The sequence below is a fragment of the Elephas maximus genome, chromosome 11 (genome assembly GCF_024166365.1).
Source record: "Elephas maximus indicus isolate mEleMax1 chromosome 11, mEleMax1 primary haplotype, whole genome shotgun sequence".
Taxonomy (NCBI): Eukaryota; Metazoa; Chordata; class Mammalia; order Proboscidea; family Elephantidae; genus Elephas; species Elephas maximus.
The window spans coordinates 88,608,389-88,625,574 of record NC_064829.1 but is presented as its reverse complement, the minus strand read 5'-3'; the positions used below and the strand labels follow the sequence as shown (position 1 = coordinate 88,625,574).

General features: G+C 44.6%; 1 protein-coding gene across 1 annotated transcript; it reads right to left on the bottom strand.

Annotated features, from left to right (window-relative positions):
- Nucleotides 1-477: 477 nt before the first annotated feature.
- LOC126085050 (zinc finger protein 551-like) lies at nt 478-16,970 on the bottom strand. Its single transcript, XM_049899997.1, has 3 exons — nt 16,723-16,970; nt 7,955-8,081; nt 478-6,537 (listed from the first exon to the last, which is right to left on the bottom strand). The coding sequence occupies exons 1-3, from the start codon at nt 16,960-16,962 to the stop codon at nt 4,217-4,219; spliced, it is 2,688 nt and encodes an 895-aa protein (XP_049755954.1). The 5' UTR covers nt 16,963-16,970; the 3' UTR covers nt 478-4,216.
- Between the last annotated feature and the right edge of the window lie 216 nt (nt 16,971-17,186).

Genomic DNA, 17,186 nt, shown 5'->3' with positions numbered 1-17,186 from the left:
AAAAACAATAATGGTACTGCTTATGATTTTTTTTTTACTTGAGGAATAATTTCCATACTTTATTTTCACATCTCTCCATTGTTCTTTCTCCATTGTCTCTTCACTGTTTCGCATGTCTCTCCATAATTAGATTAAGTAAGCTCTATATAATTTTTTTTATATAATTGTGTAAGCCCTGTTGTCACACTGGCTAAAACACTTGGCTGCTAATCTGCTGGTATGCGGGAGAAAGAAACGGAGTCAGGTTCTGTTAAGATTTCATACTTGGAGTCTCTAGATGGGCAGTTCTACCCTGTCCTATAGGGTCACTGAGTTGGAACTGACTCGATGGCAATGGGCTTGGCTTGGGCTATAAAATTTTGTAGTAAATTAATTTTTCTGGTTACATTATAAGTTCTAGAAAAAAGTACTTTTTCTTTATTTACCACTGTATCACAGATTCTTAGCTGGATTCTGAGAACCTAATAATCACCTAAATTGAAAAAAAAAAAAAATCAGTTGTTGATCTAACCATAGAAGTCAGAAGAGTTACAGTTGTTTAATCAGGTTAAGAAAGCATGTTTTTTCTGGCCCAGAAAGCAGAGGTGTGAGATTCAGATGTTACTGGTTATAAACAAAAAGGGGCAAATGTTGAGAAACATAAAGCCAAAAACACAAACACATCCACCAGCCAGTGTCTTGGAGTCACAACTGGAGTAATAAAAAGAACTTGCACCATGTGGGAAGATCTAGGGAAAATGCTGTTCCTGCAAAACTGTTGGAATCAATGCTTGTGCCTCAGCAGGACAAAGATCATGAAACCACTAAACCAGAACATGAGGCCCAAACATATTACATCAATGGAGGAGAACATGACTGCATGTAGTGAGATTATAAACTTGTCCTATCTGAGCAAAGAACAGTATCCATAATGTTTTCGTCTTGTTTTGGGCATTCCTTGGACCAACCACTGTCACTGGAATAGAGGCATTTACTAAAATTTTAAGATCCAGTGGAGGGAACAGCAGAAACCAATGCACCTTGGGGATCTCATTCTGAGAGCCATCCTCCTTGAGCTACTGAGGCAAAGCTTAATGGCCTGGAAACCACTGAGGAAACAGGTAGTATTTAGCAAAAACCCTGTGGCCACTTGGTAAAAACAGAAGACCACTTTACAGCCAGCATCATCCTGGAAATACTTCCATCCAAAAGTTGTTACAGTCTGAGGGATTCTTCTGGAGAAAAAAACCAAGTTGTTGGCTAAAGTCAGTTGGTTGACAATCAGGTCTGTGGGCTTCAAAATAGGAAGTTATAAAAACAAGGGAGGGACGAGTTTCCCAGTATCCCTGCTCCCATCTGAGTGAGGAAAATGATTCCCTTTTCAAAGTTGGCAGGGCCCATGACATCACTATGTAGGAGACAATTATAATTTGAGCAAGAAAAAAACAAAAATGTGTTACGTTCATCTTACAGCAATCTCTTGTGCTAAGTAAAACACCTATGTCCCCTCTTCCAGTAACCTGTTTTCTCATGTTAAATGGATGTTAATGTGTTTATGGTTCAAGGGTTATTACTTAAGGTGTTATGGTACATATGGAAACGCCGGTGGCATAGCGGCTAAGAGCTATGGCTGCTAACCAAAAGGTCAGCACTTCAAACCCATCAGGTGCTCTTTGGAAACCCTATGGGGCAGTTCTACTCTGTCCTATAGGGTCGCTATGAGTCAGAATTGACTCAACAGCAACAGCTTTGGTTTTGGTTTTTGTATGGTGCAAACGACCTAAATGAATGAATGATGGACCATTCACACAACCAATGGGATTTGGTTTCTTGGTGAAGAAGTGTAATATTGTTTTTTGTGTTTCTGTTCTCTTACTTCATTGCATAGTGCCAGGGGTCTTAACTGGTCTTTATTCATCTGGACAAACATGCGAAGGAGGGTCATGAATAGAAGGAAGAAATGGGAAGTGTGGCTTATTGCCTCCATGAACAATTGCCTCCTTTGTCATGAGACCAGAACTGGACAGTGCCCGGCTATCATTACTTCAACATTTTGATCAAAAATTCTATAGAGGAATCATGATAAAAGGGGAAAAACATTGAACAGGATTTCAAATTCACACAGAACCCAGACTTTCTGGAGACACTGAGGCTGGATGAACCCCCCATTAACTACTGCCCTAAGATAATCTTTAAACCTTAAGCCAAAAATATCCCCTGAAGTCTTTAAACCAACAATAATTTAGCTAAATTAGTAAAGAATGACTGCTTTGAGTACCATGCTGTTTTAAAGAGCTATCTTTATGACATCAAGTTGACACCAGCAACTTGAAAGGTTGGCTAAGAAGCTTAGTGAGTAGTGAGTAAATGTTAATGCAGGAGGAACAATTTGGGAAAGGAGGGTGAGAATGGTTGCATAACTTGAAGAATGTAATCCATGTCACTGAATGTACACGTAGAATTTATTGAGTGGGTGTATGTTTTGCTGTGTATTTTTTGAACAACATCAAAAAATAATTTTTAACAATATCTGTGTTACATATTCTGAAAAATCTGGAGAGGACAGGATACTTCCCAATTAATTCTATGTGGCCAACATTACTTGTATTCAAGAATCAAAAAAGGTCAGAAATAGATTCATACATATATATGGTCAATGAATACGTGATATATCAATATTTCACCAAAATAAAGGAATTTACTGAAGCAATTCAATAAAGAAAGGATAAACTTTGCAACAAATACTGCTGGAAATACTGAATAATCATATGCCCCCCCCAAAAAAAAATCTAAAAAAGTTCAACATTTACCTCATGTGTGACCTTTACACACATACAAAATAATTCAAAATGATTCAAAGATCTAAGTTTAAGCTTAAAACTATAAAATACCTAGTAAAACACATAGGGGAAACTGTAACTTTGGACTTTGCAAAAACTTCTTGGGTAAAACAAAAAGTACAATCCATGAAGAATCACGATGACAAGCTGGACTTCATTAAAAATAAAAATCTGCTCTTTGAAAGACAACATTATGAAAAGTAAAACAAGTCATTGACTGGGAGAAAACACTTGTAAATTGCATATATGATAAAAGGCTTGTCTCCAAAATATGAGCTTTCAAAACTCACTAATGAGAAAACAAAAAATCTAATTTTAAAATGGGCAGAAAATATGGACACTTTCCCAGAAAAGACACATAGGTGACAAATAATCACATGAAATGATACTCCAAATCATTGTTCATTAAGAAAATGCAAATAAAAATTATAAGAACATGTATACATTTTTATATGAGAAATTAACCTGACCTGTAAACGTTCACCTAATGCACAATCAAAAAAAAAGTTACAAGGAGGTATCACTAGACACTTATTAGAATATCTAAAGTTAAAAAGACTGACCATATCATGTTTTGGCCAGGATGTGGATCAACTGGAACTCTCATTTACTACTGCTGGGAATGTAAAATGGTACAAACACACTGCAAACAGGTTGGAATTGAAAAAAAACAAAAATAAGTCAAATATACATCTACCATATGCCCCTGCCATTCCACTAGTAGTTATATGCTCAGGAGAAATGACAGAATACGTCCATATATACAAAGTATCATACTTGAATGTTCATAGCAGCTTGATTTTTAAAAGCCCCAAACAACAGAGCCATCAAAAGCTGAATAAATAAAACAATCATGGTGTATCCCAACAATAACCCAACCAAACAACTTGTCACCAGTGAGTTAATTCTGATTCATAGCGACCTTATAGACTACTCCTCCATAAATGAGAAGCAATGAACTATTGGTATTTTCCTACATAAATAATTCTCAAATAATTTTGCTGAAAGACACACAAAAGGAGTATCTACTACAGGATTTCATTTATACAAAATTCTAGAAAATGCAAATGAGCCTATAGTAACAAATATCAAAAATGTGGTTGTCTGCAGTGACGTGGAAAATGAGCTCCAGGAGGGCAGCATTAAACACTAGCTTGAAGGAATGTTTGACACTGATTGCTACGTTCATTATCCTACGCTTGTGGTTTTGTGCAGATGGTACGCACCTGTCAAAATTTATCAGTTTGTACAATTTAAATATACACTGTTTATAATATTTTAATGATCTTGTTAAATCTTGTAAATAGGAAATTGTGTGTGTGTGTGTATACACACATCTCACTGTGTACAGTAAAGTGGGAGATACTGCTAAACCACCTTCCACATTCACTGCACTCTTAAATGTTTGCCCCAGTGTGAATTTTACTGTGTTTCATAAGTTTACACTTTTGGCGAAAACATGTCCCACATTCATGGCACTCATAAGGCTTTTCTCCACTGTGAATTCTCTTGTGTACAGTAAGATGAGAGGTATTCCTAAACAACTTTCCACATTCATTGCACTCATAAGGCTTTTCTCCAGTGTGGACCCTCTGATGATTAATCAGGCTGGAATGATTGTTAAATGATTTCCCACATTTGCCACAGGCATAATGATTTGCTCCTTTGTGAATTCTCTGGTGTTGAGTAAGGCTGCAGCTTCGACTAAAGGCTTTTCCACATTCACTGCACTTATAAGGTCTTTCTCCAGTGTGAGTTCTCTTGTGTATACTAAGGCTGGAGCTACTGAAAAAGGATTTCCCACATTCACTGCACTCGTAAGGCCTTTCTCCAGTGTGAATTCTCTTGTGTACAACAAGGTAGGATCTATTCCTAAACAACTTCCCACATTCTGTGCACTCATAAGGGCTTTCTCCTGTGTGGATTCTCTGGTGTTCAGAAAGGGTGGAGCTTCGAGTAAAGGATTTCCCACATTGATTGCATTCATAAGGTTTTTCTCCGGTGTGAATTCTCTTGTGTAGTCTAAGGTGGGATCTGTCCCTAAACAGCTTGCCACATTCGCTGCACTCATAAGGCCTTTCTCCAGTATGCACTCTCCGATGTTTACTAAGTGTGGAGCTACAGCCAAAGGACTTCCCACATTCATTGCACTTAAATGGCCTTTCTCCAGTGTGGACTCTATGGTGTTGAATGAGGGTGGAACTACTGCTAAGGAGTTTCCCACATTCATTGCACTCATAAGGCCTTTCTCCAGTGTGCACTCTTTGATGTTGAACAAGGCTGGAGTGATTGCACAATGATTTCCCACATTCTCCACACTCATAAGGACTTGTTCTTCTGTGAATTCTCTGGTGTTGAATAAGGGTGTAGCTTCGGCTAAAGGACTTCCCACATTCACTACACTCATAAGGCTTTTCTCCAGTATGAATTCTCTTGTGTGCAATAAGATGGGAGTTATTCCTAAATAACTTTCCACATTCACTGCACTCATAAGGCCTTTCTCCACTGTGGATTCTTTGATGTCGAATGAGGCTGGAAGGATCACGCAATGATCTCCCACACTCTCCACATTCATAAGGATGTGATCCTGTGTGAATTCTCTGGTGTTGAATAAGAATATACCTTTGGCGAAAGGATTTCCCACATTCACCACACCCATAAGGCCTAACTCCAATGTGAACTTGCCTATGTCTCGTAAGGCTGCCATTTCTGCTAAAGGACTTACCGCATTCACGACATTCATAAGGCCTTTCTCCAGTGTGAATTTTTTTGTGTTCAGAAAGTTGACGGTTTTGGCGAAAACATTTCCCACATTCACTGCACTCAAAAGGCCTTTCTCCAGTGTGAATTCTCTTGTGTACAATAAAGTTAGGCCTATGACTAAAGCATTTCCCACATTCACTGCACTCATAAGGCCTTTTTCCAGTGTGGACTTCCTGGCGCTTTATGAAGATGGACTTGTGGGTAAAGAATTTTCCACACTGGCTGCATCCATAAGGCCTTCTATCTGTGTGAATCTGCCGGTGATTAATAAGGCTGGAAAACTGTCTAAAAATTTTCCCACATTCACCGCACTCATACAACCTTTCTTCAGTGTGAATTCCACACTCCTGAACAAGTCTGTAATTGCAACTGATGGCTTTCCCACATTTGCTACTCTCACAAAGCCCCTCTCCAATGCAGACGCTCTGATGATCATCAACTGTGTGACTGTGTCTAACATCTTTCCCACGTTCATACTTGTAATGACACCTTCTACTCTGAAAGGACTCCCCATATTCAAGCCTGATTAGGGGCTTTTCACTGTTGGGTGTGGTCTGGTGCTGGAGAAGTTTCGAGGGTAACAGGGAGTCCTTCCCAGGCTCCATACAGGTGATGGGCTGCCTGGACACTTGGAATTTGCAGCTCTTCACAAACAAGGCCCCATCCACATCCCTCCTAAAGGATTTGTCTCCACTGTGATGCTTCTGGTGCTGGGGAAGGTTTGTACTGAGCCAGAAGGCTCTCATACATGCCCCACCCAAGTATGCTTTCTGTCCAGAACTTGCTTTTTGCTTGGAGAGATGGAAAATGTTGTTCAAGACTGAAACACACTTCTCACAAGGGTTAGTCTTCTGGGTGCATGGACTGGCCTGTGGAGTGCTGCCCTGCGACACTCCATCTACAGAGACACTCTGCTCAGAAGACTCCTCCTCCTCCTCTGTTCCATGGCAATAACCTGAAAACAGAAAAATGCCTTAAAACATGTTTCCAATTGTGGGAGAAAGTCTCATTAAAATTGTGTGACAGGGCAATGACTATTGATCATGGTTGTACCACATGATTAACGTAATCGGTGCCACTAAATTTTACAAGTGAAAAACCCTGACTTCGAAAATGCTGCGTTAAATATTTAAAGAATAAATACAAATGTGTGTTAGATGTCAAGGAATGAATCCATGGGACTATTCTGGGGAGACGGACCTGTGGAGAGGCTAAGGAAGGGGCTCCTTCCGGTACTAGAGTTTATCACAGAATGGGGCAGTCCTCACCAGTGGAAGGACAAGAGGACAGGGTGCAGCACAGGAAGAAGGGGTAGGGTTTCTCACTTTTCTGCCATGAGGCTTCAGCAGGAATTTATCGGTTGGTGACCCACACATGATGTGCAGAGTTAGCTGTGCTCAAAGAAACTGGAACCAAGTAGCTTGTGTTCAAGGACTGCTTAAGGATATGTGGACACCTCACAACACATTATGTGTGGGCCAATGTTGGGGAATGTCACAGAGACAGCAGTGGAGAGGATCAGGTGACATGTGAATGACAGAATGGTTGGGGTAGTCAGGGGCCAGAAGTCACGTTGAACTGAAGTCAGTAAACCGTCAAGTATGGGGAAGAAAAGACAGAAATGAGATGTGGCCACTGGCAGTTAAAACAAAATAGTGGTGGTTATAAGACAGGTTTCTGGCATAATTTGAACACAGCCCTAATATCTGCCCTCCCCCAGCTGTGGCTGAACAGGGCCATCTAAGACCATCTTGCCATGCCTACTCTGGGAGAAAATCAGCGCTCTCTTTGAAATCCATCTGTATGATGAGACCTGCATGACGCAAGCCCTAAGGGAAAGACAGGACAGGGGAGTGGCCAGCATGGGCCTAGAGCAAGGCAGCCACAAAAGACAAAGAGAAAAGAAAAATTATTACATAAAAATCTTGAAAGAGGGTCTTTCAAGTACTGCCCTAGGGGCACATCAGTAGTAACCATAACAATGCCTGCAATTCCTGGCATAGGCAGGCAAAAGAAAACATCAGCTAGAGGTACAGGCAGAGCCTAGGGCACAGAGGTGGTGTGAATGTGGACACTTCACCAAGTCAGGGAGAGGATAAGCAGGGTGCAATCCACTGGGCTGAATGGAAGATTCCTGACTCCCAGACTCTTCCCTGCACACTTGGGCAGTAGGTGGTGGGGCTGCTCAGGGAGTGAATGCATTGCTCAGGGCAGCTCATACAGCTCAGCCCTGACCCCATAGCATATGTATCAAGAGAATAGGAAAGGTAGCAGAGCTCAAAGTCTGGCTTTGGAAGGACAAAGCTGTGTCTGGGGAAAAGGGGCTGGACAAAGACCAGCTCAGGACACTGGAGTGGGTGTGAAGGTCTTACCCAGAGAGGCTATGATTGCAAAGATCTCCAACATTACATCGCTGTACAGTATTCTCTGAGCCTCATCAAGGAGTCTCCACTCATCTTGGGAGAAGTTAATGGCCACATCCTCAAAGGACACAGAGCCCTGCCATAATGGGGACAACAGTTCATTCCATGATTAGCTTTTCTGTTAGGTCTCCAAGTTTGTTCTCCCACATCCCACCCCTCCTCCCGCTCACCGTCCTCCATAGCACCTATATGAAAGAAGACACCAGGTGCTGGTGCCAATAATGCCTGCACCCCCACATGGTCCCACAGATTTCTGTGTCAGCCCACAGCACCAAAAAGCAGGTGGGTAGACAGATGAGATAAGCTCTGGGTCTGATATGCAGGGCCGCATGAGCATCCTCTTGACAAGCAGTTCCCTGGGGTCCCCCAGATTATGCCTCCCAGATACAAATAAATATGGGCTTACCTCTCACCCTTAGGTCCCCAGCATGTGGCCCTGGGGCCATCTCCATGTGCACACCACTTGGTCCCACCCTCTCTCCCACTCTGCACTCCCACAGCCTCCTCCCCTCCCTGCCCCACTCCACAGCATCTCTCTGGCTTCCCCACATTATAATGTGCATCCAGAGAGTGTTTGGGAAATTCAAACAGGATTCAGATCTACCCCAGACCTCCACTGGCCTCCAGTGTCAGGGGCAGCCCTGAACCTGCTGTGAAGGCCTTCCTGCCTGACTCTACTCCTGATTTTAACCTCAGTCAACCAGAACCACCTGCAGCCTCCTCCCCTTGTGCTGCACTTGCTGCCCTGCACCAATTACAGCCTTCCTTTCTCCACCTAAGGCTCCTGCAAAACCAGGCCCCAGTGGCCCTCTACCCTAAGCCCAGTGACTTTCCCAGAAATTCCTGTGCCTCTGAGCTTATCTACCAGCCTGACTGAAACACCCCAGACCCTACCAAGGGTCATGGCAAAATCCAGGTGAGTCAACAGGATGGTGAATATGTTCATGTCCACTCATCCCTCAGAAACCTTGGTCACCTGCGTGATCATCCTCTCTCCCACACTCTTCCCATGGTCACCTCTCTCCCTCACCGTGTGTTGTTGACTGTCCATCGCCCCAACCATATGCACAAGCAAGAGACCCGATCCTCGGTCCCTACCTTCCCCCTTCCTAGCTTGATATTAGCATTACCATGATGACCAAGCTTCCCTATACTTAATGTGATGCACTGCTCCTTCCTGATCCACCCACTGGCCACTATCGTTGAAGATGTCTTCATCCTGAACCTCTCCCCAGAATTTAAGAGCTGTACATCCAAAAGCCCACTTGCAGTGCAGTGAATTACTTAATATGGCCCTTCCAGCCATTCATGGTCTTGTGACTCCCACAAAATGATTGGTGGGACCAGGGAAATAAGGTGTATGGAACCCTAATGAGGGGATTGGTTAGTTTTGCCATCTTGCCAGGCTTAAAATGAGCCATCCCAGAGGCACAGAGAGGAGATCTCACTAACATCGAGAAAGAAGAGCCAGAAGCTTTTGACCCAGGGTCACTGTGCTGAGAACCTCCTAGACCCAGGAGAAAGAAAGGTGTAATACTTGAGACAGCAAGAAACAGCGCCAAGTGCAGCAGAGAAATAACAGCAGCAGAACCAAGAGACCAGCACAAGATGGCGTGGTGGGCTTCCCAGGCCATGGAATGAGGCAGCTACAGTGGGCGTGCTGATCCACAGAGAAAAGAGCTGAGTGCCTTCGGGCAGGAGGCTTACTGACGAAGTGGGGTGCCTCTGGGCACTTAGTGGCAGAGCTGAAGAGCTTTGTAAGACTTGTCTGAGCAGAGCAGAGGCCGAGCTGAGGGGCCAAGGAAGTGGCTTGCCTGTAGGCACGGCCAAGAAGCTGTCCTCAAAGAACTGTATCCTGAGTCATTCCTGATCCTAAATTGTAACCTGTTACTTACCTAATAAACCCTGTAATCATGAGTATGGTTATGTGAGTTCTGTGTGGCTACTGCAACAAATTATCAGACTCAGCAGAGGAGTACAGAGTGCCATGGGAGGAAGGGCTGGTGTCAGAATTGGTAAAAAAGGTTGGAAAATGGAGGCATGTTTGACTTCTACCTCATGAGAATCAGCCTTGGGCTGATGACCTTGATTCTCTTTCCTCCCCCTTGTGAAGTCAGAGGAGGTTTGATGCTGCACCACAATTTTTACACCACCTGACACTTCCACTCACTTCTTCTCTGAAATATTTCAGACTCATAACATGGCCAAAACAAGACTCCTGATATTCTCAATAATATCACATTACTGAACATTGCTGGACCTGCTCCTCTTCGGATTGTGACACACCACCTAAGGTATTCAGAAACCTGTCCTATGAAGTAGTCACCCCGACAGGATACTTTTGCTTCACCTGAAATGAGACTGATGGACATGGCAAGCCTGTAGACTATAGCTCTTGCATGATAACTCAGTGGGAGGCAGGTTATTGGTTTAAGAACTTCACTTTCTGTTCTGGCAAACCCCCATTTGCTAATTTTGTGATTTTTTTTTTCTGATCTTACAGTCCACAGCCTGTAATGTTAAAAACAATTTTAAAATGTAACACTTTATGATTACTAGAGGCGAGATGTGGGAGCTTGCTGGTCAAACTGGACTGTGACTGGCCACGCCAAAGAAGCTTATTCCCCATCCGTGGGCCAATATTTAAGGCTACTTATTTAGAGAAAACACACAACAGCCCATATACACTTAACAGGGAAAATATTTTGTGTGTGTATACAGCATACAAAACGTTGCCAGCCAGATAGACAGGCAGCTGCTTTGTTTATTATGCAGTCCCTGCCTGGACTTTGCATTCTCAACTCCCTGCAGGCTGATTCTGGAATCGGTGCCAAGAAGCAGATCAAACTGAGACAAGAGAACAAACTTTAGTCCATTTAGATACAGCCCTCAATGGAAACTGGAAAAAAACTCCCACAATGGGGACACTCTTAGGGTTTTCTACTGAGAATCATTCAACTTGTAACCAGCGATGTCGTCACCTGTGTATAGAGGTATACCATCCGCCTTTAAATGGTTCTAGAATAGGCTGCATTAAAACCAAAAGACGTCATCAATAAGCTCGGAGGAGCACTAGAGAAGCTAAACAGAGAAATGGCACAGATATACTCTCCCTCCAGAATCAGCTGGCCTTAGACTATCTACTAGTCTCTCAGGAAGGCATCTGTCCTCTAGCAGGGTCACAGTGTTATGTTTCTATAAACAGCTACCATAAAGCACACTGAGAGGCAGTTGAGGCTCTAGTCCTGGCCAGGCGAGCAGCCCAAGCTGCATATGTACACCTAGATAATTCTTTCCAGGACCTGCTCAGCTGGCTACCACCTGAATGGCATGCATGATTACAGTCTATTCTCCAAACAGGCTTTGATCGTCCTGTTAGGGTACTACTGCTAATTGGAATATTCAAATATTTAATCTCCTTGGATGCTGCTGTGCTAGCCAAGCAGCTATCAAGCTAGTACAGAAAAGCACAGGCAATAATCTATGCCTCTGCACACGAGGAGGCCGCTGGACATATGATACCCAGATAAATTAGAAGTATCAGGAGATGCTGCAATTGAGGGGGTGGACTAAAGGAAGGTGACTGCTTTCCAGCATGAGATTAGCTTCCCACCATCTCCATGACTACTCCACTTAATTGTACTAAAGTATGCACCCCTGGGGAGGTAGTTTTTCCTGCTGACTTTTAATCCCCTATATCATTAACTAGAAAATGAAGGTTTACACAGTTAGTCTTACAGCTAGAAGAGGGGAAGAAACGTTCTTTCTAGTCATGCATCCATGGTGCAGGCCTACTATGCCGTCTGAATTTCAACAAGTTGGCAATAGGATGGTCAGGCCAGGTGCAGCTGAATAAAGGCCCCTTCCTCTTAACCCTTTTCCCATGCACTCAGACGTATAAAACTCCTAGGCCCTTTGCATCACAATCTTTCACCTGCAACATAAACTTGGAGGCTTACGTGTGCAGAAAAGGTTTCCTGTCTCACACCTAGGGATGGGCTCTGAGGGAGACTGTCATGGAATGAATTATGTCCCCCCAGAAATGTGTGTATCAATTTGGCTGGGCCGTGATTTCCGGTACTGTGTGATTTTCCTATATGTTGTAAATCCTGCCTCTACAATGTTAATGAGGGAGGATGGGTGGCAGTTGTGTTAGTTAGGCAGGACTCAACCTACAGGATTAGATTGTGTTTTGAAGCAATCTCTTGAGATATAAAAGACAGAAGCAAGCAGAGAGATGGGGGACCTCATACCACCAAGAAAGCAGTGCCAGGAGCAGAACGCATCCTTTGGACCCAGGGTCTCTGCACCAGAAAAGCTCCTCGACCAGGGGAAGATTGATGAGAAGGCTGACAGTGAAAGAAAGCCTTCCCCTGAAGCTGACACCCTGAATTTGGACTTTTAGCACACCTTACTGTGAGAAAATAAACTTCTCTTTGTTGAAGCCATCCACTTGTGGTATTTCTGTTATAGCAGCACTAGATAACTAAGACAGAGATCGACCACATGATGAACCTTACCCCATTCATCTGCATCCTAAGCATTATGAAAGTAAATAAAAGCTTGTAAAACACCACTAAAAACCTGTTGCCGTCATCAATTCCAACTCACAGTGACCCTACAGGACAGAGTATACCTGTCCCATAGGGCTTCCAAAGAGCAGCTGGTGGATTTGAACTGCCAACCTTTTGGTTAGCAACCAAAGGCTTAACCACTACACCACCAGGGCTCCAAAACACCACTAAACCAAAAAAAAAAAAAAACCCACTGCTGTCAAATCTATTCCGATTCATAGCGACCCTATAGGAGAGAGTAGAACCGCCCCATAGAGTTTCCAAGGAGCGCCTGGTGGATCTAAACCGCTGACCTCTTGGTTAGTTGCTGTAGCACTTAACCACTACACCACCAGAGTTTCCCAAACACCACTAGGTAATGTCAATTAATTCCTGAGTGCTATAGCCCTCCATGAGCCCACTTTTCATTGCAGCTCATCATATTTCTCCATCTCCGTTGATGCTGCCTCCATCATTTTGCTGAAAATAAAAACCTTGAGTTTATCCCTGACTCCTACCTTTCTCTCTGTCACAATCAAAATCAAAAAAGCCAGACAGATCTACTTAATAGACAGATACAGAATCCAACTATTCCTCCCGCATCTTAGCCACCAAAACCGTCCAGCCACCTTGATTAATGCAGTTGACACCTAACTGGTGTTCCTGCTCCCCCGCCCCCCATAATTATATTAGCAAGCCTCCATTTTAGATGATGCCTTGGAATCTCTGTTGAGGCCTGTTCTCACCCTGTTACCTGATGCACCACACCCTGCTGCAGCTTCCTGCCCCAGATAACCGTGCTACCAAAAACAACCAAGTTTTCCATTTCTCAATTACCCCACTTAACATATTTTTCATAACCACTTTCCTTTAATTCCTGTTCTTGGACATGTTGTCATGAAGGATCAGTCCCTGGAGAAGGACATCACACTTGGTAAAGTACAGAGTCAGCAGAAAAGAGGAAGACCCTCAACAAGATGGACTGACACAGTGGCTGCAATAATGGACTCAAGCATAACAACGATTGTGAGCATGGCACAGGACCAGGCACTGGTTTGTTTTGTGGTACATAGCGTCACTATGAGTCAGAACTGACTTGACGCCACCTAACAACAATAGTTTCAAAAGGACCAATGATTACGCACCCAAAACAATCCCCTCACCCCACTGTCAAACTCTAATAAAGGCTGTGCCTCAGGCTTGCTTTTTCTCTCTACCCTCAACCTCCCTACTTGTATCGAGGCCTACGCGTATGTTGTGTTCACCATTGGGCATGATACCTCCCCACCTTTCCCATATCTCAAAACTTTAACATCCCCTAATTTGCCACCTCCCATTTTCATCCATACCTCTAACCTGTCTGTATGATGCGCAGAATGGGGTACCTTTTATCTTCAACAAGGAACTGCTGGGTTTGTCACCTGGCCACCTCTCAGTTCAACCCAGCCCCCCAATATTATCCCACTGATAATCTCAGCTACAGAGAGATTCAATAGATTAAAGGGCCTCTGGCTTCTCTATTAGTAAACACTGCACCCATTACAGATTCCAATTGTTCAACCCCAGGTCGGTTTGGAGTGTCTGCTGCAAGCACTTTGTGGCTAATCTGCCCTGGCTTAAATGCCTCCTAGCCCCCATTTCCCCATAACCGCACTACAGGAAGACACATAGTGCAGATTGATAATGAATGGGTCAAACTCCTTGGTCTCCTGGCTGAAAACCCTTCAACCTTCATCATGTAAAACTCAGCATTAGGTATGTACTACAGTCCTTCCCAAAAGGGGCAACACTTCATCCAGTTTTCATTGCCCCAACAAGCTCATAAGATGCCACGAGACAAAGTCATATGATGAACTATAGTTTCCCTAGGCTTACCTTTACAAATCTATCCCCAAGGAATTACGCCCACTGAGTTGCAACCCGATTCAAGAGGGCCATATTTATACCCATCATTCTAGACATCTCGGTTCTGCTCGGCCTGACTGGACTAGGTGCCAGTACAGCTGCCCTGGTCACCCAAAAGTAAGCAATTGAGGCCAATATGCAATTGTTTTCTGTCCTAACATATTCAGCATCTTCGCGATACCTTCTCCCTCATGCACAAATAGCATGAATCTCTGGCCCAGAAAGTGTTAGACAATTGACTAGCTTTAGACTACCTACTGGCTCACAAGGGAGGAGTCTGTGCTCTGCCAGAAGCCACTTGCTTTATGTACATTAGCCACTCAGGGCAGGTACAGGCCAAATACAATAAATGGCCCAAGATGTTGAGATACTTCATAATACAACCAAAGTCTTCCGACAGATACCTGCTTCTCCTAAAATTGATGACTTGTTCTCCTGGTCGGATCCCTCCACATGGGGTCAATGGCTCCACATGGGTTTCCAAGCTTTAGATTGCACTCATGCTTATTCCAGCTGTCATCAAATGTGTGTTTTCTTGGCTGTAATGCTCCTTCGCCATGTCATTTAACATTTCTGCCACCCAAGCCATACACGTTATTTTTCTTCCATCGAATGACGCCTCTGCATCACAAGATGTATTTAACATCTGCCAGCCTCCATTTTAGATGATGCTTCTGCATCCATATTGAGCCCCCTCCTTACCCCATTAGCTGGCACACCACATCTTGCTGCAGCTACTTGGCCCAGATAACCATGCTACTGAAAACACCCAGGTTTTCCACGTCTCAGCACCCTAGAGCTGTCCCACTTAGTTTCCACAGCCACTCTCCCTTACACTCTTTAGTTTCAAAAGGACCAATCATCACTTATCCCACGAAAATTCCCTAGCCACACCCTCAAACCCTAATAAACGCTGTGCCCCAGGTCTGTACTCTCTCTCTCTACCCATGACATCTCCACGTGTACCATGGCCTATGGGCTTGCTGTGTACTCCCTGAGACCTATTGAGTAATAAAGTTCTTTGTTTCTGCTTTTCTGTCTTGTGGTTGAAGTGTGACTTTCCATCTAGGGCAATATACATAACCTGGGCTGCGAAAGATGGCTCCCTATCCCCCAACCCTTGGGGTAACAGCTGAGTTGAAATGAAACACACTCAGAACACCCTCGCACCCACAGTCTGGTCTCCATGCTGCAGCCACAGGGAGTCTGAGGAGACCTGTGTCAGATCATCTCCTTCATCTACTCCAAAACTCCCACTTCTTCCCTCACCTCCAGAATAGATACTCAACTTCTCAGGAAGCCATTATAAGCCTAACTCCTATCCCCTGCTGCCTGTTCCCATGAGTAAGAATGAAGAACCGGGGTCACTGAGCACTCCAAGTTCAGTCTTGCCTCCAAGCATTTGCACACACTGGTACCTAGCCTGGGACAACTTTCCAGATCTCATTCCCTTGGTTACCAACAACAGGAACCACTCCATAGCACCCGTGGAATGAACTTAGTACCTAAGCTTGGGGTGTGTTCAGGGTCCTTAGGCTCAGGGGCTAAAAACAGCGGCTGGTGAAGAGACCAACGACATCATAAACCAAAAAAACTGATGGGTGGGGCTAGGATCAGCGAAGACCTGGGCCACCCTCCTCTTACCTGTATAGGGCCCATAAGCGCTTCTAAAGCCACAGGAAACTGCTGAGAAGAGGGAGTTGTAACAGGCAGGCTACAAAGGGCTCTGTCCTCCTTTCGGCTCTGACCAGCCCTGGAGCCAGGTGAACTTCATTGTTTTATCTCTGGTCTTTAGTGAACAGTGCTGTTCCTAACATCTGCGGGACCTTCCTGGTCCTGTCATCACTCCCCTTTCAGTTTCTTTTTCTTCTGAGCGGCTTTTTAACCATCTCCCTCTTGTTCACAACCCTCCATGGCTGCCAGCGTCTTGAGAATGAAGGCACAGCTCCCCAGCCTGCCGTCCATGCCCGATTCCTAACACTCTCTTCCCTGCAGACACATGACAAACCCCAGGTTTTCCTTTTGCTCCAGCTCAGTGGCACCTCCACTGGGCCCTTACCCCCTGCCGGTCACTCTGCTGAGGGCTCTCCCCCGTCCCTTGTTACACTGGTTCTCAAGAAACGGGGTCGCCACCACAAGCGTCCCCTTGTTCAGGACCAGAGCCTGTGCTGCAGGGGCCTGAGCAGGCGCCCCACTCGGGACTCGAGAATCGGGAGATACGGTAAGGATTACGGCGAGGGCTAGAGGACGCTCACTCACCTTAGCCGTGTCTTTCAGCTCGACTGCTGCCATGGAGCTTGTGGGCGGAGACCGGCCGAGAACTCTGGTCATCAAGCGGGGTCCCGTGCGCGGCACTCTTCCCGTCCGGGCGCGGGACACATCCCTCTGTGTAGTGGGGACAAAGACTCCTCTTGTCACTATTCGGTCCCGTGACCTCGGTGCCCATGCAACGTTCCGAAGCACTGGCCCCATTAATGCGCCTAACAGCGGGTAAACCATCCAGCATGCGAAAGACTCCGGAAGTCCCGCCCCACGAGCTGCGCGTGCGCAGAAATGACTATGCCCTGCGCTTCAGTTAGTTCAGTGTTGCTATAGGCACAGAGCAGCCTGGGTAGTACCACCATCTGTAAAGTAAAAAAAAACCTTTTTTTTTTTTTTTTTTCGGGCGTAATAAATCCTCAATCTGTAAATCTAGGAATAAAGGCTAATAGGCTGGGAGGGGG

Excerpts from the sequence above, each read along its gene's own strand:
- LOC126085050 (XM_049899997.1), bottom strand. The coding sequence starts at position 16,962 with ATGGTTTACCCGCTGTTAGGCGCATTAATGGGGCCAGTGCTTCGGAAC. Across the intron at positions 8,082-16,722 it reads AGCTGAAAGACACGGCTAAG|GGCTCTGTGTCCTTTGAGGA; the intron begins GTGAGTGAGCGT and ends CCATTATGGCAG. Across the intron at positions 6,538-7,954 it reads TGCAATCATAGCCTCTCTGG|GTTATTGCCATGGAACAGAG; the intron begins GTAAGACCTTCA and ends TTCTGTTTTCAG.